Genomic DNA, 23,969 nt, shown 5'->3' on the forward strand with positions numbered 1-23,969 from the left:
GGGTGGTAAACGCCTTAAATGGCACCACAGGTTATGAGATTGTAACTCAGATATCCTCGAGGAGGATGTTTGTTTTTTAACGCTGCTGTTTAGTTCTCGTTGACACAAATTGCAGGTACATAAAGTGTTTGCTTTGGCAAAAGGGCTTATAAGTGCGTATTTCATTTCAATACATTGCAGTTCTGTTTATTTTTTAAATGCAATGGGAAATGTTTCTGTCTATGACAAATCATATTCATTTAGAAAGCTTAATGATTCCATCTATAGAAATGTGCATGATGGACCTTAAAATCTACAACTGTCTCAATGACATTTGATTATGCTGCCTTCACTTTAAAGTCCTCATTTGTCAAGTGAGTCCAAACCAGTCTGCTAAGGGGAGACTTGGTGGTTTTGGTTTGCCAGGACTTGCGTCCTGTTTCAGAAAATGAAGAGGAGGAATAGGAGATTGTATCTCTTTGGAAAAGCTTCCATATGCAGAGTCATTTGCCCGGCTCATCCTTTCCCACAGAATAATGTCTTTTTAGGATTATTTCAGTATTAACTTCCCAATGGCAGAACTGAAGATAGCAGACTAATTCCATTGATTGGCTTCTATCTAGAGTATCGGAAATGGGTATTTTAGACGGCAAAAAACTTGCAGCATTTTCAGCCTATTTCTCATAGAAAGTGATTGCTTTACTGGTTCCAGTATGTTCGCTTATTGCTGGTCAGTCTGTAACAAGCTTTTTGGGGGGGAGGGGGTTAAAACAAAAATGGTAATTTGTGATAATGAAGCCAATCGCTAGTGGTTAATAGGAATGTTACTATGACAATTGGGACCATTGCTGCAGAACACTCTGTAGCACTTTTTTTGGGTTTAAATAAAGGGTCTGCTTCCCCGTGTAAAGGATGACCTGACAGTTCATGAAGAGCATTGTAGTGCAGTATAGGGGAAGACCTGAACCCTTGATGAAGCTCTTGGAAGGGTTTCTGGTTAAGAGTATCCAAGATTTGCACAAGAAGCAAGTGTGTCACTATGTGGTCTATCACAAATTCTCCCACGCTTCTTTAAGGTATTTTACTGCTGTTGTCTTACTGGCTTTCCCTGAAAAAATACGGCTTTGATGTTTTATAGTTGCATGAAAATGCCTTTTTTTTTTTTTTTTTTTTGATACTACGTTTCGGTTCTTCATTGCCTCCCCAAATCCCAGCTTGTCAGACTCTCTGAACAAAACTAACATGTTTTCTGTAGCTACCTCTTTGCCACTGATCTTGGTACTGCCTAGAGTCCCAGCTTCCTCTTCTTTCTTTATGTTATCTCACTGTTATTAGTGCAAAATCTGGCAGCTGCCCCTCTTCAACTTTTGCCGGGGTGTGCTATAGCCATGTTGTGCTTCTTGACCTCCAAATTTTCTGTAACAGCAAAGTTCATTGCTCAGCAGATAACTCCTTCACAGTTTTCTCTCTTAAGTGATAACTTCTTTTTTATTATCATTATCATTATCATCATTATTATTTTATCTTGGTTTCTAATTATTACTTCAGTGACATCTGCTTGAGCCATGTTGTTTTCAAGTCTAGATTCATATTTTATGTTGCTGGAATAATTTTCGAGAAGTCTCAATGTTGTTTTTAGGCTTGAGACAAAGGGTAGATGATGGTGGTAACAGTGGGAACAATAGAACGAGATATGGCGAGAGACAGTGGACGTGAGAGTGAATTGAAGGGTGAACACAGAATAAAGCAGAATCTGTGAGTGAAGAAGTGAGATTAAAATAAAACATTGGCTTGAAATGGAAAAAAAGAGAAATAGGATGCATAAAAAGGCTGGAAAATTCATGTGAAAGAGGGAAATAATTATGCCAGCTATACAAGAAGGCTGTGAGATGAAAATACCAGAAATTTCAGGCTGAAAAAGTAAAAAAAAACTTAAAGTTTTGTTTGAGGACCTCATCAAAGGACTTAAATATACATCTGGGTTCAAGCACCTGCCTAGTCCAGTAATTCCTCAGGAGAGATGTTGCAATACACATAGTTTATGGCCTGATGCAAAGCCTTCTGAAGATGATGGAGCAGTGTCCGTTGTACACAGTGGGCTTTGGGACAGAGCTCTGTGAACATTTAAACATGTGGTGGAGAAAGCAGCAGAAAAATAATGTGTGGAGAACATTCCTTCCATCAGTAAGAAGATGGCTTAGCTGATTTAATAGCTTTTTCTCAGTCTGTGATTCTAACAGTCAGGTTTGTGATATTTATTTTAGTATGCATGTTCTTGCAGTCCTTTTTACATTTCTCTGTTTTTCCCTGGCACACATCCCGCAGCTCCATAAGTCTGGGGGAAGAGGATGGTTAGCATGTTGTTGCTGTGGGGATTTGAGTCTTAATGCTCTGTGTTGGTAATGCTGGACATATAATTTTAAAACTTGCATGCTATAGAAGCAGATAATTATTTCGTTACTGCATTTTATACTCTGGTTTGGGAAAGGAAGAAATTTCAGAATATTAAAAGAAAGAGAAAGTTACAATTTGGGGGACTATTGGAAATGGAAACAGAGAGAGGGGAGTAATGGATGTCAGTCTGGTTATCAGTCAAGCTGGAAAGAGACAGCTTGTTCTGTCGAACACCAAGAATGTTAGTAGTCAGCCAACCACTTATGCAGGAAGAAAACCCTAGACTGAAAGGTAAGGTTCAAAGACATCTGTGTATGTTTCTGAAATGAGCTTGGATTAAGCTTGCTATTGAATTATGCTTACTGATTATGTGTGTTACATATCTCATTTTTGTTTAGCACAGGCTGTTCATATGATTGCTAGTTATTTTATTTTTATTGCAGAATCTGGCTCTTTCTTTTTTCTCCAGTCTTGGACGCTTTTTATGTGTCCAGGGTTGACGTTGGGTGGCTGTCATTTGGCAGAAGGCTTAGCAGTGTGGTGGCATCTCTTTCTTTTTTTTTTCCATAAGTGAAATATGTTGTCTTCTCGTTTTCTGCATGTTTGTATGGTGAACTTCTGGCTGAATGTCTGTGGCTAGCATCCTCTCAAGCTGGCCTAATAGTGCAATTCACACACTCTCCCATGTGCAAGGATTGATTCCCTGCCTAAAAGAACTCTTCAGCACTGAAGGGTGTATCAGCGGTGTGCTGGCTGTGGTTTGTTTCTGTTTGCAAACAAATTTGTTCTTTTGAGTTGGTTTGTGTTGCTAAGTGCTATTTTTCACTTACCCAGAAAGAGGAAGCAGAGCTTAAGAGCAGATATTGGGGTACCTGCATACATCTGCTGTTTCTGCAGCACATTTGATGTATAACTTGAGAGAAGCATAAAAGACAGGACCCAAAGAAAAGCCTGACAGAAGCCGTTTTCTCAGCTGCTGTGAGCTCCTGAGAACTTAGTAAGGCCAAAGGGAGATTCTAGGTCCCTAAGGCAGTGCCTTAACTCCTTTGTAACTGCAGTTCAGTTGTGTGTAAAGCGGCCATAATCCCTGAATTATAAAATAAAGACTGTGTTTTTCAGGTGGTTTGAAATCCTTATGTAAAGCTGTGGAATCATAAATTATTAATCTTACTGGAGAATATTTCTGGAGGTCACCAGTTCTAATAGTTTCTTTCAAACAGAAGTAGGTTCACTTAGAACAGTTTGCCCCCTATAAAATCTCTGACCTTGCCTATTCAAACTTCTTTACAAATGCATCATTTAATACAGGAAGCTCCTCAGGGAGGGTTCTTCACATCTGCCATCATAATTTCTTATTTTCTAAATGCAGCAATTTGTACTTGATTATTCTTACAAGGATCGTGCCTCCCTTCCCTCCCCCTGCTCTGGCACATTCCTTTGTGCTGCTGCTTGTTCCGTAGCCTGAACACGGCATCTGAGAGTGTTTAAAATCCAAAATTTTCTTTGTTGTTATTCTACCATTTCCTTACCACTCAATTCTAGGGGAGGGCATGAAGGAATCTGCTGTTTTATTCTCAGACTGTTTTCCTGCGGGTTGTTAGTGACAGCAAGTTGTCATCATTTTACAGCCATTCAGCAAGTAACAAAACTGAGCCGAATCTCTCATTTCAGTTTCCTAAGGACAAGATTTCCCAAAACAAAAATACATACCACTTCTTGGAGCACTTAACATCTGTAGTAGTTAAGCAAAGGACTGATGCCCAGATTTTTAAAGATGCTTAGGTGCTTGACTGCCACTAGAACTGAATTGGACCTAAGTACCTGTAAATAGCTTTAAAAATTTGAGTGACTATGAAGACCTCCCTCATCTATCACTCTTGGCAGTGGTCCCTTCAGAATGGAAGTAAGGCACATCAGCAAGGTCACATAAAATACTTGTAGTCCTCCTTTCCAGAAACTGCACATATTAAGTGAATTGCTGCATTCTAGCGTGGCTTTTCATGAAATATATCTTCTGAAGCACATTACTTATATTCCCTAGAAGAAAAGAGCCCTTGCTCGCATGAAAGTAAATATTTAAGACAGACAACTTTTAAAAAGGATGCAAAATTATACTGTAAAAACACCCACCTTTATAGCTTATAATCCATTTTTTATTAAAACTCAGAAATAAAAGTAAAATTCACATTTAAATTACTTTCTGCTGTTTCTAGGGGATACTCTTTGCATTCCAGTCGGTTTTGCTTTGCTGTTTCTCTACCCATTTTCAGTGCTGCTGTTCTAGACTTGCATAACCTTCAGGGAAAAATTTATTCCCAAACATAAAACCTGTATGGATTTTACTTTTTTTAATATTTAAGAATATTTAACTGTGTGTTAGCCTTTGAATCACTTTCTTTTCCAGTGAATCCAGAAAGTTGGGCTGGTGCTGACTGAGAAGAGAATGTGTTTGAAGGGGGAGCCCTTCATATCTGTGTCAGGATATGTGTCAGTATCTTCAGTGATACTATAAAACCAGGAGCATTTGCACAGAAGGCCATTTGCTCTGTTCCTTAGGATGTAAAGAAACAACCCCTTGCAATGCTTCCCCATAATAAATGGCGCAGACTTTCTGAAGAATTGGTTAAACTGATTCTTGTTTAATTAACTTGCATTTTAGTTGTGCACGGTTGTGTATTCAGTTTCAGGTTTGGTGGTTTTTTTTGTGAAGGAGGATGGGGAATAAACGTTGAGCAATGCAGTAAAAAAAGAAAGGCGAGTAAATGATCGTGTTGAAGAAACATTATTATTTGACGCACCATTCTGAAGAATGACTGCCTTGTCTTTTAGGTTTGTATTAAATGCCTGAAATATTTGAGCAAGTTGCCCCGGTGTTCTTTAGCAAGTTTACTTCCACTTCCTGCTTCCCACCCCCAACTAAAGTATGTTCATCAAATTGCTGAGTTGCAAAGTTTTGTGACGAGTTCTTTGAGCTGTGTGTCTTCGTCCCTCCATATCCCCCCTTCATCTTCATCTCATATTAAAAAAAGCAAATTCCAAACAGATTAACTGTCAAACAGTTACGCTTCATCTCTTCAATCTGCTTTTAGGTTTTTCGAAGAGGAGTGTGCTGATTAGGTAAGGAGATGTCATGGTCTTCTTCCATCGATGTAGGAAGATAGCAGATATGATTGCCTGAAAAAGCCGAGCTACACAGTGCAAGCATGGCTTTCGCCCAGTCGCACATTATGGCAGCTAGAAGGCATCAGCACAGTAGACTCATAATTGAAGTGGATGAGTACAGCTCCAACCCCACACAGGCTTTCACGTTCTACAACATTAACCAGGGACGTTTTCAGCCCCCACATGTGCAAATGTAAGTATTATAGTTTTGTTACTGCTCTAGCACAGCATTCTGAATTGTTATTGCCTTGTCGATGTGGTATTTGATGGACCAGTCAAAAAGAATTCAAAGAACACTGTTTTGCTGCCTTTCTAATAATAATTACTATAATGATACAAAATCAGTCCATTTGGAAGGTACAAGTACTTTGTTAAAAGATGGGAGAAAGATCACTCCACTAGCATAACTTTAATACATAATACTTAAGTATTAAAAAGAGAAATAAACAACAAGCAGTGGCAATAAGAGATGCTACAAGGATGATACTTTCTGCAGTCTTAATAACGTTTGTTTGCATTGTGCACTTGCTTATTGATGTAAATAGTTGTTGAAAATACCAAGCCTGAATCTATACAACACATACTGTTTGGATAGCTATATTACAGCTACATACAAGGGAAAAATCACATCAATAAATAAAATAGTGTGGGCACCCATCCGACAACTTACTTTCATACCGATGTGCTGAAGATGCCAAGTGCTTAAAGAGTAATTAAAATAATGTGTTTGTTTCTGACTTCTTATATAATGACAACATCAGTAAAATTAACTGCTCTAAATGATTTACTTGTAATGTAAAGTGGAGAATTATAATTACAAAATGAAACCTGCCATAAAGTTTAAAGCCAGAAGGAAGAGCAAAACAGTAAAGCTATTACGAATAAATTAAGTATAAAATTCTACTGTAAAATATTTTTATAGGGAATAAAAATGTCTGCACCATTTTATTGTGTTTATTAAAGAGAGAAGCAGCCTTATCTTTAGATCAGAAGGCTGGTTTTCAATTTTTAAAAGGAAACTTTTGTTCCTTTAGGAAGACTGAATAAATAATCACCTCATTCCCATTTTTGGTATTCAATATGATTTGGTAATTTACAAACATAGGCCATGATTTCTGCAGTTAAAAAACTCAGCAATTATGACTGGTTGAATGCTATGTGTATATTTAGTGAATGCTTACATACATTCTTTGGCATAAATTAGGTATTATTTTAACAAAAATCTGAAGACTAACAGATATACCAGGGTGGTGAGCAAACACTCAGTTTTTGGGGGCAGTGTATTAGCTTATGGTCTGTGTTGGGGGTTTCTGGGTACTATTGAAATGCAAACAGTAAAATGACTTGAGCGTTAGCACTGGGAAACATCTTTTGTTTATAGAGCTGGCAAATGGTAGCAAAAGTACAAACAAACAAATGTGGGTTCAGAAATACTTTTACAAATGAAAATGCCAAATGCAGGTTGCTTTATTTGTCGAGGCTTAGCCATTCTTCGAGAATATTCAGACAGTTCCTGAGCACTCATGAATTTGTTCACTGGTCTTAAAAACTGAATGTTTTTTAGTGGGCTGAAAAGAAGTTATTTATTAGTATCCACTTGGTACTCAACAATATGTTGTTTAAACTTCTTAGCAGTAACAAATCATATTACTAGACTGCTTAGACAATCAACTGCATGATAGGAGTTAAGCACCTAAGTAAGTAGTTGAAAGTAAGCTATCCTTAGAAAATGGTTCCTCAGAAGAGTTTAGCAATCTTTCATGAATGATTAATACTACTGAAAAAGCTTGTGCAAATAGAAAAACAGGCTAAATCAATTGAAACATTTGCCACAATCTGACCTACTCTTTCTCTTGGTACAGAAGTTGTAAATAATGTTTCTGAATACCAGCAGGATTGCTTTTACCTCCTACTAATGAATAGAATAGTAACAAAGAAGGGAAAAGTAGACATAAAAAGTGTAACAAAAGCACCTTTTATTTACATGATTGTTATGGGGGAAATCCTAGCCCTGCTTTAGTCCATGAAAGTTTTGTCGTTAACTTCAGGGAGGTAAGGGCTTTGCCTTGGCTTTGTGTATAGTTCAAAATAGCTAGATTAGTGATGTTGCAGGCAATCATAAACAGGTTTCACATAGACCTGTTAACATTTGAACTTGTAGTAAACTACTTTAATCACAGGGGTTTTTTTGTGCTCCTTCTGTATTAAATCTTGCAGCTCTTCCTTGGTCCTCCATTCAGTTTTGTATTTCTTGTTTCACTTTTTAGCATCCATAACATGCTGACAGCCCTTTCCTAGCCCCGTCTTAGTCTGTCATCCCTGTGCTTGTGAGATGACTGAGTTGCCACTGACAAGAAGGGTTATAAATTCTGACAGCGTTTTCAAGTCCATCAGTAGTTTCTGGGAAGTTCCTGTCTTGCTCCTTTGTGAAACCACTGAAATCTAGTGTATAAACTAACCTCTGGTATGGTTTTGCTCTGAGATTTTTTAACTTGCTTTTCAATTTCTCGGCAAGTTTTCATACTGGTTTAAAGAAAACCAAAAGCATTTGCACAAAAATAATCAGCAGATCTTTATTCCTCTGCTCACGCTGCAAGCAGTGCATTGGGTGTTGGTGTGACAGCTGCTGTGGGAATGCGTTACACAAGAATATGAGGATGGAGCATTCAGAAATTATTTCCAGTAATACAACTTAGATGTGTTTGTGAAACTTGACATATGTTTTTACCTATATCCGGCCTCAGTGTGTGCATATCACTTCAACGTGAAAATCTGCATCTCATTTATTTTGTTTTTTTGTATTGATGCCTTTTTCCCATGAAGATTCTCTGGCCCATTGCACAGGATTTAAAAGTTACACATACCTCAGCAACCAGGAAAATGCTGTCCACATCTTCCCCGTCCCTATCCAAACTATAAGAAAAAGCATATGTATTATGTGCTGTCTGGGTTGCCATGGTAAGTCTGTTGTTTCTTCCATTCAGCTTCAGAGGAGCAACATGTGAAATGCATGCTACTCCCCAACACCCAACTTACTGCTGTGCTGAGCTCTAAAAGATCTCTGAAGGAGAAGCAGCACCTGCTTTAAAGGCTACTCTACCATGAAAAGTCAAAAAGTGGTGTTTTAGACCAGTCCATATCCTTATGTTGTGCCAGGGTAGTATGCATAATTTAAACCTCGCTTACTAATATGACCTGTAACTCACTTTGGGAAGTGCTGGGCAGGGAGACCAATAATCAGAAATCTGTTTACTGAATTGATGTTTAATCTACTTATCTTAAATGGCTACAATGATAGCCAGGGTCAGCTCTGCCTCATTTTTATCCAGCCATCCCGGTTCATTTTGAGGAGGAAGTCCATGAACTGAATGCATTGCCCTTCACACAGCTCGCACCTTATGACAAGCTGCACTCACTAGTCTAAACCCCACCATTCACCATTCATATTCCTTTGCACCCATGCTACCTCCACTCGCCACCCATGGAGCTCTCTCTGTGGCAGCTGTCTTCCCTCCAAAACAGAGGCATTTTTAACATGCAATGGCAGGCATGCAGCTGCATTGTTTGAGGTTGTGACCTCCTATGCCTAACTTCCCCTGCATCTACCTCTTTCTTTTCGTCTGCCCTTCTACATGTGCCAGTGGTCCTCTCGCAACAGACACGCTCCCTCAGCCCTACACACACAGCTGCTGTCTCTCAGGGTCCAGACGTTCCACTCTTTGTCAGCCAAGTTATACAATTTTCAGTACGTGCTTGCTTACATATCCCACTAGCGTGTACATACTGCTGGGTATTCATTAGGTATGATTTGATCACAGCTGGTTTTACTCCTTACCTCATGTTTAGTTACTTTCTGCTCAAAAACGAACTTCAGAAAGACGACTACAAGGTACTTACTTATACTAAAAGGCTGTTTCTCCAGTACTGCTGTAAAAACCCCAACGTTTCTTCTTACTAAAAAGGTATAGGAAAGACGGGTACAAACTGTTTTGTTCATCCTCCAGTTTTGTAGTTACATTGTAGAAAATGCTAAGAACTTTTACTGTATTTAACAAGATTTGAATGTTTTCGGTTTATTCCTCACTCTCACTAATCTTGTGAAGTTGTCAAAACGACCTCAGTTTACCCACCTATAAATTTCATAGAATTCTTCTTTAACTTAAAGAAAAGATTGCATGATTAAAGATAATTATTGTATGTCTTTCAAGCAATAAAATTTCTGAAAATTTACCCAGTAAACAGGGGTAGTATTATTAATAGCAAAGATTTCTAACTTTTTTCCTGAGTTTATTTGTATAAAAGTAAGCTCCTGAATTGAAGCACAACCAGCAAGGGATAGAAATATATATTATATACTGTAACAGTGAACAAAACTAATTTTATTTGTCCTTTCAGAATAAATGTTGTAAAAGTAAAATAATTCATAACAATTCTGTGTATCTCTCTGGTTTCTGGTGACATAAATAAAACTCTTGCATCTCTGGCTACTCCACCAGAATTCCCTAACTGGAATAGCAGATACAGTATAGCTGCATATAGATACATTTGCTTCTCTATATTCTAACAAAATATGGATTGAGGGTAAAAAGATTGAGTTGAAAATAAGTATTCCTCATATAGCAGAGAGGTGTTCTCTGCTTTCCTCTTCTAAATCATAAGTAAGTCTCATCAAACTGGGTCAGATCTTTTTGTTTCCTCAGTTTTGAGTATTGAGATTGGGCTCTGAACAATGCAGCCTCACCCCTCACAGCATCTGATTTCATTTAGTATAATTAAGCCCAGAAAGTTGCCACATTTGTCCTGACAATAGTCAGGCTTGAACGTACATTTACAGCTGTTGTCAGGAGACTTCTTATCTTACTTTGCATTAACACACTGAAACATATCTCCAAAATGTGTTAATTAAATTTGCTGGAATTATATAACTTGCAGAAAAAAGTTATAATTAGAAAAAATGCATTTAAATGTATTTATGTATCTAAAAGAAATCTTTTCCCTGTGTACCGTGTAATTATATTTAAACAATGAAACGGGGTAGTACTGTTCCTTTGAAACTGCCAATGCGTTTGATTTATTTGTATTTGTTTCGGAGTTACTGCCATAGTTCAATCTCTTTTCCTTAATCTCTTTAAATTAATCCATCTACCCAACAAATACTGAAAATGTTGTGATGTGAACATCAAGAATTTTTACACCTCCCATTAGTGTTAGGTTTGTTTTAATAAATCCCTTCCATCAGACAGATCTAGAAGTCTGTGTAATCTTTTGTAAAGGTAAAAAAGAGTATTAGAATTGCAAAGTAGACACTAAGAAGTACATAAGTACTTTATAACCTTGTTATGATGCATTTCCTGCAGGGTTGATCCAGTGCCCCATGATGCTCCCAAACCTCCAGGATATACAAGATTTGTCTGTATTTCTGATACTCACTCAAGAACTGATCCCATCCAAATGCCATATGGAGATGTGTTAATACATGCTGGTGATTTTACTGAGCTGGGACTTCCTAGTGAAGTAAAAAAATTCAACGAGTGGCTAGGTAGGTATTGAATTCTGTGTGGATTTGAAAATAAATTTGTTTACTGATTGTGTCTGCCCCTTCTGCCTCCCAATATAAACCATCATGCACTCAGAAATGATGAATATTAATTTGACTTTTAAATTTGAATGGCAATGAGCAGGAATCAGATTTTTTTCCCTTTTCTTTTTTTTACAAATATTTTTGCATTTTTCCAACTGAGCAAATAAGATTTGTGAGACTATTCATCTGTTCTGCCTTCACACTCTCAAGTGTACATTAAGCAACTTCTTGGTGTTAGCAACAATTTAAGTCAGTAGGCCTTTAATGATTTACATAAAACCTCTTACATACATTGTTATGGCTTTGCTTCCCAGCAAAAAAAGTTGTTGTGACTGAAAACATTTGTCTGTTTAACCCCGGAGGCTCATAGTTTTTTTATCTGAGGCTCAGCTGCACCACAGTGATGAATTCCAAACAAAGCAAAACGTGTGCCTGTGGTTGCTGTCTTGGATGTAGCAGACCAGATGTAGATGCCTTCTGTAGGCAACTGTTGGCATTGGTAACTGAAATTCTGTTCCACTGGGCAAGACAGTGGTGATTTACATGTCCTTCTGCAACGTTTTGTATATGCTAAAAAAAAAAGACAGTGAAAATTGGAAAGCATACACTGTATCCAGACAAAAACCCTGATCGGTATTGTTCCTGCAGCAGTGTGGATACCTTAATTTAGAATAAAAATGGATTCTGGATTCTGATACTTTATCAAACAAAGGGTGAGAGGAAATGAAGAAGGAGGAGAGAGAAAGGACACAGTTTAAGGGTGATGGATTTCAGTTTTTAGGTTGATTTTCTTTCCTGTAGTTGATATTTTTGCATTTTTCCTGTCTTTTTTTGCTACATATTACAGCATTCCACACTGGAAAGGCACAGAGCAGACAGATGCATGTAGGCTGAAATGGAATACAAAAAAAAGTCAGGACTTCACAATTTAAACAAATATTTACTAGCAAATAATTATCAGCAAGGCTGATAAATATTTATTTAAGCTTGGTAACCCAATAATGTGCCCCACATGGACCAATTGCATTGTTCTATGAGTGTTAAGGTCGGGACAGCATGTGGAAGTAACATACTCTGTTATAGTGCTCTCACCTCTGTCTCTGTACACAAATGGAACAGGTTGGTTGTAAAACAGAAAGCAAATTTTAATCCTATTTCGTAGGTCTCTAACATGTGTGGTAATAATATACTGAAAATAGCATATAAAGATTATACAAACCATATGGTTATCCCTTCTAAATAATGCCCATTTTACTTATCTGCTAGTGTGGGAAGAAAAGTGCTTTGGGATATTGCTAGCAAGCAAGGATGGGGGCTACACACATTACTTGCTACACAGTTTTTGTCTCCCTGGTTCTCCATCTGCCTCCCGGCTGGTCACAGCTGTACAGTGTTCTGAGGAAGTCCTTAAGCTGAAAGCCTCTCAGTATGGTAGGGAGATTTCCCAAGGCATTTCTGTGATGGTCTTTTCATCATTTTTATTCCAAGAGAAGGCTTAATTTTCTGACTTTTCAGGCATGCTTCCAATGTCATGGTATTGTACGGTTTGGGAAAAGGTGATCTTTGTGGTTTGAGTTATATTTTTGCAAGAGCACCTGTGAGATATGCAAATTTAGCAAGTTAAATTTTTTTTTTAGTTTCTTGGCAATTTGAAAAAATGCAAAATTTCACTTAATTTTTTAATTCATACTGGAAAATCCAATAGAAAAATAATTTGGGGTCACTACATAGGTTTTATTCAGCTATCCTGTAAAGTTTTGTTCCAGTTCAAAATCAATGAGATTGCAAAATGGAAACTTCAGCTTTTTTTGAAAGTTTTTTTTTGTTTTAAATTAACAATTTATCAACTCTTGAATACCTTGAGTGTTTGCAAAATCTATAGTAAATGGTAGAATGGTTAAAAGTGTTCTCTTTGAGAAGAAGAAATTTCAGAAGTTTTTGCTGGTTGTCCATTTTGTTGTGAAAGGCATTGGTCTCCAACAGTTCTGATTTTTCTAGATAGCTGCTTCCAGTACCTGCCATGATTTTCCAACCGCCACAGCCTACCCAACCTTCTCCTTCTTCCTTGTCTTAACATTTTACTAGTTTCTTGAGAAAGTAATTGACAGACTCTGGAATGGACTTTTACCTTCACCATCATTCTTACTTGCTGCCACCAAATTTCCCTCTCCCTTCATCCCATAGCAGAGGGCTCACCTTCCCACTTTGTTCTGTGTCATATCTATGTCTTCTTCCATTATCAGACTTTAACTTTGTTTATGCCTTGGAATAAACACTAGAATATTTGTTTGTTACACCTTCCCTTGATCTCAGCTTCCTTTTAGGTACTAGATACATATCCTACTCCTGCTTTTGCACCGTATCTTTATGTGCTTTTTAGCCTTCTGTTCTGTCACATCCTCTTGGGTCTGTGCCACTCTGGTTTATCGGCCTATTTCATCTTTTCAGGAGGCCCTTCGGCAAGTTCAGATTTTATCTTTCTGCTCTACATAAAATTTCTGTGCCTGTCTGGTGCAAAGTATATTTTACATTAACATCATTAACTTCCATGGACCTTATGGTTATATCAAGCACATGCTCAAGTGTTGTGCTAATAGAGGCACGTTGGCTTGCTGAGTCATACCCTAAAATATGTTCTCTCTTTTTTAGGCTGACTGTATGAGGGTACACAGGAAGGCCTGTACCAGCTCCGATAATATGTCTCTCTAGCCCAGTATCGTCTTTGACTGTGGCTAGCAGCCAAGGTGCTCTGCTTTGTTTGCCCCTTAGTCACCTAGCTTTGTACTTTTTATCCTCTGACCCCTAAAGCCCTCCACTTCATTTCATTTCACTTCATTCTTTTTGGTAATTAGTTGTTTTCTTTCACTTTTCTTTTTCTCAAAGCCCTGTCCCCGCTTCCCGTTGAGGGATTTGGGGTTTTACTAGGGCTAGGTTGATGCTGGTGATAACTGGCTGTTAACTGAAAGCTCTCAGCTTTCTCTGGTAGGCAGTCCAAGAACTTCCTGAGCCACAGCATTACGTTGTATTTGATATATAGGTTTTTCTTCTCTGAGTTTTTTAACTGACTTTTGGATCTATGCAAATTTTGAGTGCCGACACAATCTTGCATCAGAGTTCCACAATGTGATACGGATTGTGTGAAGAACTTTGCTTATTTTGAACCTGTCACCTACTAGTTTCATTTAGTATTTCCTAATACTGGAAGAGGCAAATGAACAATTTCATTCTTCATTCTGCTTAAGAATTTATAGGCTCTTCCCATATCTGCCCTTAAGATGTTTTTCAGGCTGAAGACTCTAGAAGTCCTTAAATGCCTTTGATCATCTATGTCACTCTTTGTACCTCTTTGTTCTATGTCCGTTTAAAAATGGTGAGACCAAAACTGCACATGATCTGAGAACACCACCGATTTATCCCCTGGCATAATGAAATTTCCTAGTTTGTTCGCTTTTCCTTCCTAGTGTTGTGGATTATTCTGTTTTTATTTTTGACTGTGACTGAACAATGAGATGGCATTTTCTTAAAATTGCCTGTTATAACTCTATGAACTCTTTCCTGAATGGTATTATCTAGTTCAGAACCCATCAATGTGTATCTATAGTTGGTATATTTTTTCAAGCACTTGAATTATTCTGCATAAATTTATATTCAGTTTCATCTGTCCTTTTATTGCCCAGTCATGCAGTATCATCATGTACTTTTGCAAGTCAGATTTCTATTTTGCTACCTTTATTCAGGGTAGCTTAGAAAAAGAGGGAAAAAGGGATGAATAGTTAGTTTACAAAGCTTGCCAATGGTGCTAACCTGGTCATTTCCGTCCCTTCTTTTCCCGAATTGACCTTTCTCCTGTTTTTATATTTCGTCTTTTCCTTTTTCAACCTAGTTTCTTCTCTGACTGTATTTTTCTTCCAAATTTGAAAATCCAATTTTGGAGAACCAGGAAAAATGAAGTACAAAATATGTATTATGGTAAATGGAAGGCCATGAGGCCAGTGAAACTTTCTAATAACATTATAAGGATGCATGGTATGACGGCTTTGAACATATGCTAATTTTCCATTATGTCCAGGAGATTTTAATGACATCACTTTAAACGGACAAAAATAATTCAGGGAAATTGTTTCTAAATACATGGACCTGTTAGAGTAGGTCCAGAGGAGGGCCATGAAAACGATCTGAGGGATGGAACACCTGTGAAGAAAGACAGGGAGAGTTGGGGTTCAGCCTGGAGAAGAGAAGGCTCCGGGGAGACCTTATTGCAGCCTTTCAATATATAAAGGGGGCTTATAAAAAAGATGAAGAAAGACTTTTTACCAGGGCCTGTAGTGACAGGACAAGGGGCAGTGGTTTTAAACTGAAAGAGGGTAGATTTAGGTTGGATATAAGGAAATAATTTTTTACAATGAGGGTGGTGAGACACGGAACAGGTTGCCCAGAGAGGTTATGGATGTCCCATCATTGAAAATGTTCAAAGTCAGGTTGGATGAGTTTTTGAGCAACCTGCTCTAGTGAAAAATGTCCGTGCCTATGGCAGGGGGGTTGGACTAGATGATCTTTAAATACCCCTTCCAACTCAAATCATTCTGTGATTCTATGTAATCAAGGCTAGATAAGGTAGATTATATCATAAGATATATCAAACTCACTAAGCACTGTAGCTGTCCTTGTCCTCAGCTTTTTAATTTTTTTGTTATTTATTCCCTACCTGCATATAAATCAAATGTGTTGTAGGACAAATACAAAGACACATATCCTGCCTTAGTGCACTCATCAAATAATGACTCCAAAACCATCTCTATTTTTTATCTCCCTTATTGTTGGCACTGGAAATTGCCTGCTTGGCTCAGTTGCTCTTGTAATTCCCCTTGCTTAAGTCTGTAATAGCATTTCCAAATTGTGTATGCTCCAGGACCCACTGTCACTTTGAGCTTGTGGGTTACTTTCCTGGAAACTTAACTAAATAACCGATCTGTGATATAAGCTGCAACACATACTTCCATATTCTCTCTGAGAATTCTCTTCTGTGCATGGATTGGAAAGATTACTTAAACTAACACATTTTCTAATATCCATTGTTTCAGTGTGTTTGCTTGAGATTTTCCAATGTCAAAGACAGTCTTCCTGTTTGAAATTCAAGTTCAAGCTAAATTTGAAATAAAAAAATAGAAGGTGGCTTTGCATGGTAGTGGAAAACAATAATTAGCTCTTCAGAGCATTTTCCTGCAAATGTTAATCTTACTTGCATATCGTACACCCACACAAAAAAAAATGGATAAAATTATTTGACATGCACTTCAGGAATTGACCTGGCCACATTCAGCTCAAAGGATAATATTTTTATTTCAGACTAAAAAGTATTTTAGAGTGACAATGCCTTCCCAGCTATAGTAACCAGCACTACTAGAATTACCTGTTTCTAGTATTAGATTGTAGAACAAAATCAGCTAATTTTGGTTACTAAACATCATCCCTACTTTTAAGTTCTTGATAAAAAATAAAAGATCTTCAGAAAAGCCTGAAACACTAGGCTTAGCTTTACTTTTGCTTTACTGTTCAATCTTGCAAAATGATGGTAGGTAGTTATTTTTCTTCCTCTCTTAACAGGTATTTTATATTTTTAGGTTCAATAATACTCACATTTAAAACAGATTAAAATTGTGTTGAAGAAGAAAGAAAATCAGCTTCAGAGCAGCAAAAGAAATTAGAATTTATAAATTGTAGTCATGCCATTTTGACCATCGGTAATTACACTATTTTTATGTTAATGTAGAAACCCCTTGAAAGAAGTATTTAAGCACTAATTATCTATTTACAAAAGAATGGCTTTGGAAACGCAGTGAAAAACATTGAGTTGTGTAGGGATTTAGAACAGATGTCATTTTTAAAAGACTGGGCATACTAAAAAAAGTGTTGGTTTTTATTGCATTTCTTAAATGTGTGATGGCTCATATCCATTTGTACATCTAAGGCTCAGACAGTACAGCACAGAAAAGTGCACTGTAACACACTCTTCCAGTATTTGTCCAGTTCTTGGGTGTTAGTATGTCCTGAAGACTTCTGAGCGTTAAACTGACTGCCAGGAGTCTCAGGGAATATTTAAGCTACATCCCTGTATTGGGAAGATGATCCAGAAAAACTGCTTTCCAGGTATTCCTCCCGTGCTCGTCGTGAGAAGCTGTAGAAGCTATAAGAGCAGTAGGTGCTAAAGGATTTTTCCTTCATTCCCTCCTTCCAAACACATGTGTGCTTTTGGGGATTTCTTGTACTTTGTACTAATACTGAGGTTGCTTCTTTCCACTGATGGAGTGGAAAGTAGCCAGACTTCAAGATTCTGAGTCTCTGACTCACCTAAAAACATCCTATGATTTTCATAAATATTGAGAACCTTGACCCCCAAAATAAGCAAGTGAGTAATACCCAGCCTTACTCCAGACTAGAAGAAAAATGTAGCTTTAGGAAAACAGTGTGGTCCAGAAGTGCAGAGATATTTGAAAGAGCCTGAGGAAGACAGGCAACCAAATTCTAGTTAGTCCTCTTCAGATTTGACAGCCTCTTTATTGTTCCCCCTTGCAAAATTGCGAAAATGATGCTTGATCCACCTACCACATGAATGTGTTGGAGGATTAATTATTCTCAGTACAGCACTTTGAACACCTATTGCAAAGCACTATACACAAACATTAAACATTGTTATTAGTGCTGTGCACCCTCGCCCGCTGACACGACACACAGCTCTTTGTAGTCTTCCCTTCTAGCAGGTGACAGCTGGAAGATACTGAAAGCACCTTTGTGGGACCTGAAGATCTGAACAGGAATCTGTATCAGTGTGCAGAGATATCCATGTAGGAAGTCTAAAATATTTTTTAATTGTTACTTTTTAATACAGTTCTCTATCTCCTTTGCTTTCATTGTCCCCTGATACGTGTTGTAAACCAAAACTAGAATATTCTAAAGGGCAGAAAAGCTGTTGTAGAAATTTATCTCCTCAGAAAGGTGTATTATTTAAGACTATAACTATTCCAGGAAGTAAAAAAGAAAAACTATTTATTAAAATGGACCCTATGGCTTACGTAGTTGGGGATTCTCAAACCATTAATTGCCATAATCTAAGGGTACATATCAAAGGAAGGTTCAATCTAGGCAAACCTTGCAGTTGTACAATTTTCTTGGCGTCTGTTACTGACCACTAGTGGAGAGAAGGTACAGAGCTACATAATCTTTTAGTTTGACTCACTACAGCTACTCTAATGGCCTAGTTTGCAGCATGCATTGGGTTGGTTCTGCATAATTACAGGGTAATTAAATAAACCAGGGTGAAAGAAACCCACTTTTCCTTAGAAGTAATTTGGGCCAATTATTATACATTTGTGTGGGTGCGTATAAAACATGATATCAAAGAGCCTAAGTTGGACTGTTATAAGATATTTTTTAGTTTGATTTGCCTTTATCTATTTATTTTTAAAAAATCCTGTTTTGCAAATGTGAGTAGTATTGTATGTGTTTGCTGTTTTAGTGTTTGATATAATTACTGGCTTTTACAATGCAAGAATGTCTAGAGCTAGCAGGTTACAGATGACTTAGGAGGGAGTGTTCATTTACAATGTTATTCCAGATTACACACCATACAAAAAGTATGTTAATGTGAATTTCCCAGACATCAGCCCCAGTGTTTAAACACAGAACTGTCAAGGAGATGCTAAAAAAGCAATCTGAGACAGTTACGCAGTCTTTTTACTATATCACTCACTGCTGTATTCTAAAAGGTTGAAATGAGAGGGAAAAAGCATTAAGTGGGCACTTACATGATTGTCACTGCTTTTAATGAATACTGAAAATTCTGCTCAGTACAATACCAGGAGAGAAGCAAAGCACATCTGCTTCTACAAGTTTGCATTTATCTTGGTGAAGTTGCAAGTTGATAACAATTGTAAGCTGCAAAGGAGGTCACTGGTCGATAAAGATGACTAACATCTTAGTACAAGAGGAGCCTGGAGTATAAACATCATGCATTTGCTTTTGAATTATTTGCAGTGTCGATCTAGTTTACGGAGGAGAAGACTTGCTGATAGAACGGGATGAACCTTTAAGCACACAGAATTTTACTTTGAACAAACTCAGATGCAGAGAAAATAAAAGGCACATTGTTCAGTGCTTTGCATGATGCAGTTTGTAGTTCAACAAATGGTTCCCCAGCATTTCAAGTTATTTTGTAAAAATTATGTTCACCATAAAAAGGACCTACTATAGTTTAGAAGTTAAGAATTGCTGTAATTATTTTGTAATTGGTGCATAAACATGCAAAAAATTAGATGTTCAGTTGATTTTCTTAATTAGCAATCTACAGTAATGAAAGGAATAAACAAAGATGTTACTAGCTAAACAATATATATATACTCTTATACACATTATATTACCAGAACTACTAGCAGATTCTTACACTAAGCAAACAAAGGCTAAGAAACTTTTGAGGAGGGCTTGCCACAACTGACAAAAACTCCATGTATCTAGTTAAAGAATTTAGTAAGATGATAATATCATCTGGCTATATATTATCTAAATATGATATTCTAGGCTTCTTGATGGTAAAATAATCTCAAAGAATAATAAATTACCTTGATTTAGGAGATTTAGGGCAGAATTTTTTGTGTGATGAGTTGTTATGGGAGCAGAACCACTGCTGCCTGACTTCTTGGATTTTGTCTTGTTAGACCTTCTGTGGGTTCTTAGGTGTCTCATTCCTTTGAAGCCTCTTCTTCAGACTGGGCATTAGTCGTCTTAGACACTTTCAGGAAATTCAAAGGAACATAATTATCTTTGGGGCCTTTACTCGTCTGCTGAATATAGTAAATGACTTTTGAATCTGTTGGACATTTTCAGAGGGATATGGAGAGACAAGCCTACAGAAGTGTAAAGCATCGTACTTCTACAAGTTTTGTTTCTGTGAGAAAAAGATACTCTTTGCTAAAACTGCTAAATTAAGTGCAATATAATGTGTCTCCAGCATTTTTCTGCATACAGGGGGAGACTACAAAAAGGAAAGGAGAGGGAAAAATGAGGCTGGAAAGGTGAAGAACCATGTAGCAGAGAAGAAGGAAAAGGAAGGGAAAAGTCTTCTCATCCCATATTAAGATAGAGGCTGAAAGAGTGGATGGTGGCTTGGAGCCCCATTCCAAATTGGCAGAAGGCAAAAGCTGGATGCAGCCTGAAAGAGAAAGCCCTGAAGCCTGGGACAGAATTGGAGCCAGTGTGTTTCTGACAGAATTTTGATGTGTAAACATTTCTGTTGATTTCAAATCCAAATAGGATGAAGTAGCTAGAGGTTGGTTATGGAGGAAAATAATTTTAATTTCTTGCAAGTTATATATTATGGGAGGAGAAAAAAATTTTGCTTAGAAATGAAATTTTTATTCACCCCAAAATATTTTAAACTGACACTTTGCTTCATTTTGTTTCCTTGGTAATGTCAGAATCACTACATGAATTTCCAAATATATCCCATTCCATCCAAGTGGTATTTTAATAATTTTAATACAGAAAACTGTTTAGGTAAAATTTTTCCAACCAATTCTAGTTGTAGTTCATCTCCGGGTTATAAGGATGTTTTAGCAGAAACTTTTAAGGTGCCGTGAACGGGGGCATCCCTGGTCTTTGGGCAAAAACACTTGTCTTGTTATGGCTAGTCAAAATAAGGATTCAGAAAAAACCCCAAAACTTTCCCCCAAATTCAAAACTTTTCCTTTTTTTAGTTTGAAAATATATCTTTGACTCCCATAGCATATGTTCTTGTATGTGTTTCTTGGCACTCCTGAAGGGCAGATCTATTTCTTACGTGCTTGCTGCCTTAATTTTACTGGGGAATTAATTTTGTCCTGGGTATGTGTGCAGAATTCCTGTGACAGCCATAAATTTTCTTTAGTATCTTTGTATACATAGAGCTTCTGTATTAATACTAAGTTTGCTACCTGCCCACCAGCAGAGCCATATGCTAGCATCAAATGTTAATTGGCTATCAGTTGGGTATTTAGTCCTACTCATCTGCTAAATGGGTAGTATGAGAAACTTATACCAAAGTTAATGGAACATAATCTCTAGTCCTGTTAAATTGCTTGTCTACCATAGATTTGTTCCATTAGAATCAGAACACAAGATGAGTTTTTAATTTTTTTCAGCATTGCAGGCTTTTAAAAATTCTTGTTTGTTTTCCAGTGCAGACTTGCAGAAACACAGGATGGAGGGGACCTCTGGAGGTCATTGAGTCCAACCTCCTGTTCAAAGCAGGTCTAGTTAGAGCAGGCTGCTCAGAACCTTGTCCAGTTGAATTTTGAGTACCTCCAAGAATGGAGATTTCACAGCTGCTCTGGGCACCTATTGCACTTTTTGACCATCCTCATGGTAAAATTCTTCCCTTATACCATGTTCCCACTTGGCGTCTGTTGCCTCTTGTCGTATCTGTGTGCACCTTTGAGAAGAACCTAGCTCTGCCTTCTCTTTGTCCTGAGATCAGGTAGTTGCAGACAGCAGTAAAGATCTTCTCTTCATCTTCTTGAAGCTGAACAGACTCAGATCTCAGCCGCTCCCCATATTCCATGTTCCCCAACCATCATGGCAGCCCTCTGCTGGACTTGCTTCAGTTTGTCAGTATTTTTCTTGTACTGAGGAGCCCAGAACTGGTCACCACACTCCAGATGCAGTCTCAACAAGTGCTAGACAGAGGAGGAAGATCACTCACCTTGTTCAGCTGGTTTCGCTGTTACTAATACCGGCCAGCTGTGGTCAAAGACACACTGCTGAGTCTTGTTGGATGAAGTTACTCCATCCTAGGTGCAGGAGTTTGCATTTGCTTTTGATGAAGTTTATGAGGTTCCTGTCAGCCCATTTTTCCAGCCTTTGGAGGTTCCTCTGAATAGCAGGCGTGCCCTCCAGAGTGAGTCGGCAGATCCCCACCCCTAATTTGGTGTTGTCTGCAAACTTGCTGAAAGTGCATTCCATCAGATCATCCAGACTGATAGTAAAGATGGGAAGCAGTATTGGCCCCAACATCACGAGCTGAGGGATACCTCTAGTGACTGACTGACAGATGGACTTTGTACCACAGATTCTAGCCCTTTGAGCTCAGTATTCCAGGCAATATTCGACCCGCTTTATCATCTATTCTTATCTCATCAGTTTGGCTATAAGGATACTATGGGAGATTGTGTCAAAGGCTAAAATCAAGGCAAACAACATCCAGTATTCTCCCTTATCCACAAAGCCATTCATCTCCTCATAGAAGGCAACTGCATTAGGCAGGTATGATTTACCCAAGTTAAATCAATGATGGTTGTTCCAAATCACTTTCCTGACCTTCACGTGCTTGGAAAATTACTTTGTGGGAGATTTGTTCCATAATTTTCCCAGGCCTGATGTGAGGCTTGATGGCCTGTAGTTCCCCAGATTCCCCTTCTTGCCTTTCTTAAGGACGGATGGGGCATTTGCCTTGTTCCATCCATTGGGAACTTCTCCAATCCTTTTCAAAGGTGATAGACCTGTGATAGACAGGTGATAGGCCTGCATTCATTCATTGCAGCACTCCAGTCAGGTGAGCTATCCCACCATGTCTCCATAATCTCAGAGATGTCACAGCTCTCCACTGTGCATGGACTTCTCCTTCCTCCTGGTTGTACACCACGCTGTGCTTGTGTGCATACAGGTACCTGAAAGGAGCCCCATTGAGGCTGCTTTTACAATGCAAGAGCCTTCATCATCCTATTGTCCCCTAGCTGCTTCCTCACTGCCTCCATGCTGGCGCTTCACTTCACAGCATGACAATCCTTCCCCAACACACCTAATGTAAAACTCTTGCCACTGTATTAGTGAACCTGTTGGCAAAGACACTCTTGCCCCAGGTTGCCAGGGGAGTGCCATCCCTGCACAACAGTCCCTGTTCTTCACAAAGGGTCCTGTGGTCATAGAAGTTGGAGCCCTGCTTGCAGCACCAGCCACGCAGCATCGTGTTGACGGTGGGATGCATCCACTCCCACCTGAGCTGTGAGCCCCATCACTGGGAGAACTGAGGAGGTACCACCAGGGTCGCATCCCCCTCACTGTTATCTCAGGGCTGTCAGTCACCCTTGATATGATCAAGGTTGCTGTAGCGGTACCATTGGTGCCCACATCGATGAGCAGTCCGGGAACTTAATGTTTAGCATATGACTATTTTGGAAAAGAAGAAGAAATAAAAAAAAGGAAAACAGCTTAGCAAATGAAAATGTTAGCCAGTGCCTTTACTAAGGCTTGTTTTCGTGGAGTTTGTAAATGGAAGACAAAAGGAACCCACTGCAATGGGTACATTGTAGCCACTGCTGTCTTTGGTAGGAATATTTCTTAGGAAAATGCAATTGTTATAAGAAGTCATGAAAACCTGCATGAGTGGGAATTCGACATTCTTAGCTCAGTTTGTTTAAGAAGGGACAGGAAATGTGCCTGATGTCTTTTCTATGCAGCTTGTCCTTAGCACCCACTAGCAGGTGTGGGAATAAACTGGTCAACCTGGAAGTGTTTGAATTATCTCTGATCAAAAGCCGGTGCCACAAAAAATAATGGATGGAAAAGTGGTTGTTCTAAAGCTATGGACACATGTAGAAACACAGTCATACAACAGCTATTAGGCTATGTGCTCTTGGGGAGGTCTTAGCCCTATCCAGCAACCGAGCCAGGGCTACAAATTGTGCAGTATGTGCCTAGGGATGGAAAACCATGTATTTGTGTTGGAATGACATAATGGAATAAGAAAATACAGAATAATTCTAATAATAACATATAAAAAGGAAAAGTAAGGAGTTGGAGGTCAGAAGTAGGAAAGAGTTGCTACTTT

General features: G+C 38.3%; 1 protein-coding gene across 1 annotated transcript in view; it reads left to right on the forward strand.

The window, feature by feature from the left end:
- The first annotated feature begins 5,561 nt into the window (after positions 1 to 5,561).
- The window catches only part of MPPED1 (metallophosphoesterase domain containing 1), a 48,258-nt gene continuing 29,850 nt past the window's right edge, over positions 5,562 to 23,969 (forward strand). Inside the window, exons 1-2 of the mRNA XM_009818161.2 lie at positions 5,562 to 5,728; positions 10,893 to 11,074. Of these exons, the coding sequence (XP_009816463.1) occupies positions 5,577 to 5,728; positions 10,893 to 11,074 (334 nt within the window). The 5' untranslated portion in view covers positions 5,562 to 5,576. The remainder of the gene's footprint in view (positions 5,729 to 10,892; positions 11,075 to 23,969) is intronic.

This window comes from Gavia stellata, chromosome 4 (genome assembly GCF_030936135.1).
Source record: "Gavia stellata isolate bGavSte3 chromosome 4, bGavSte3.hap2, whole genome shotgun sequence".
In the NCBI taxonomy this organism is placed as follows: Eukaryota; Metazoa; Chordata; class Aves; order Gaviiformes; family Gaviidae; genus Gavia; species Gavia stellata.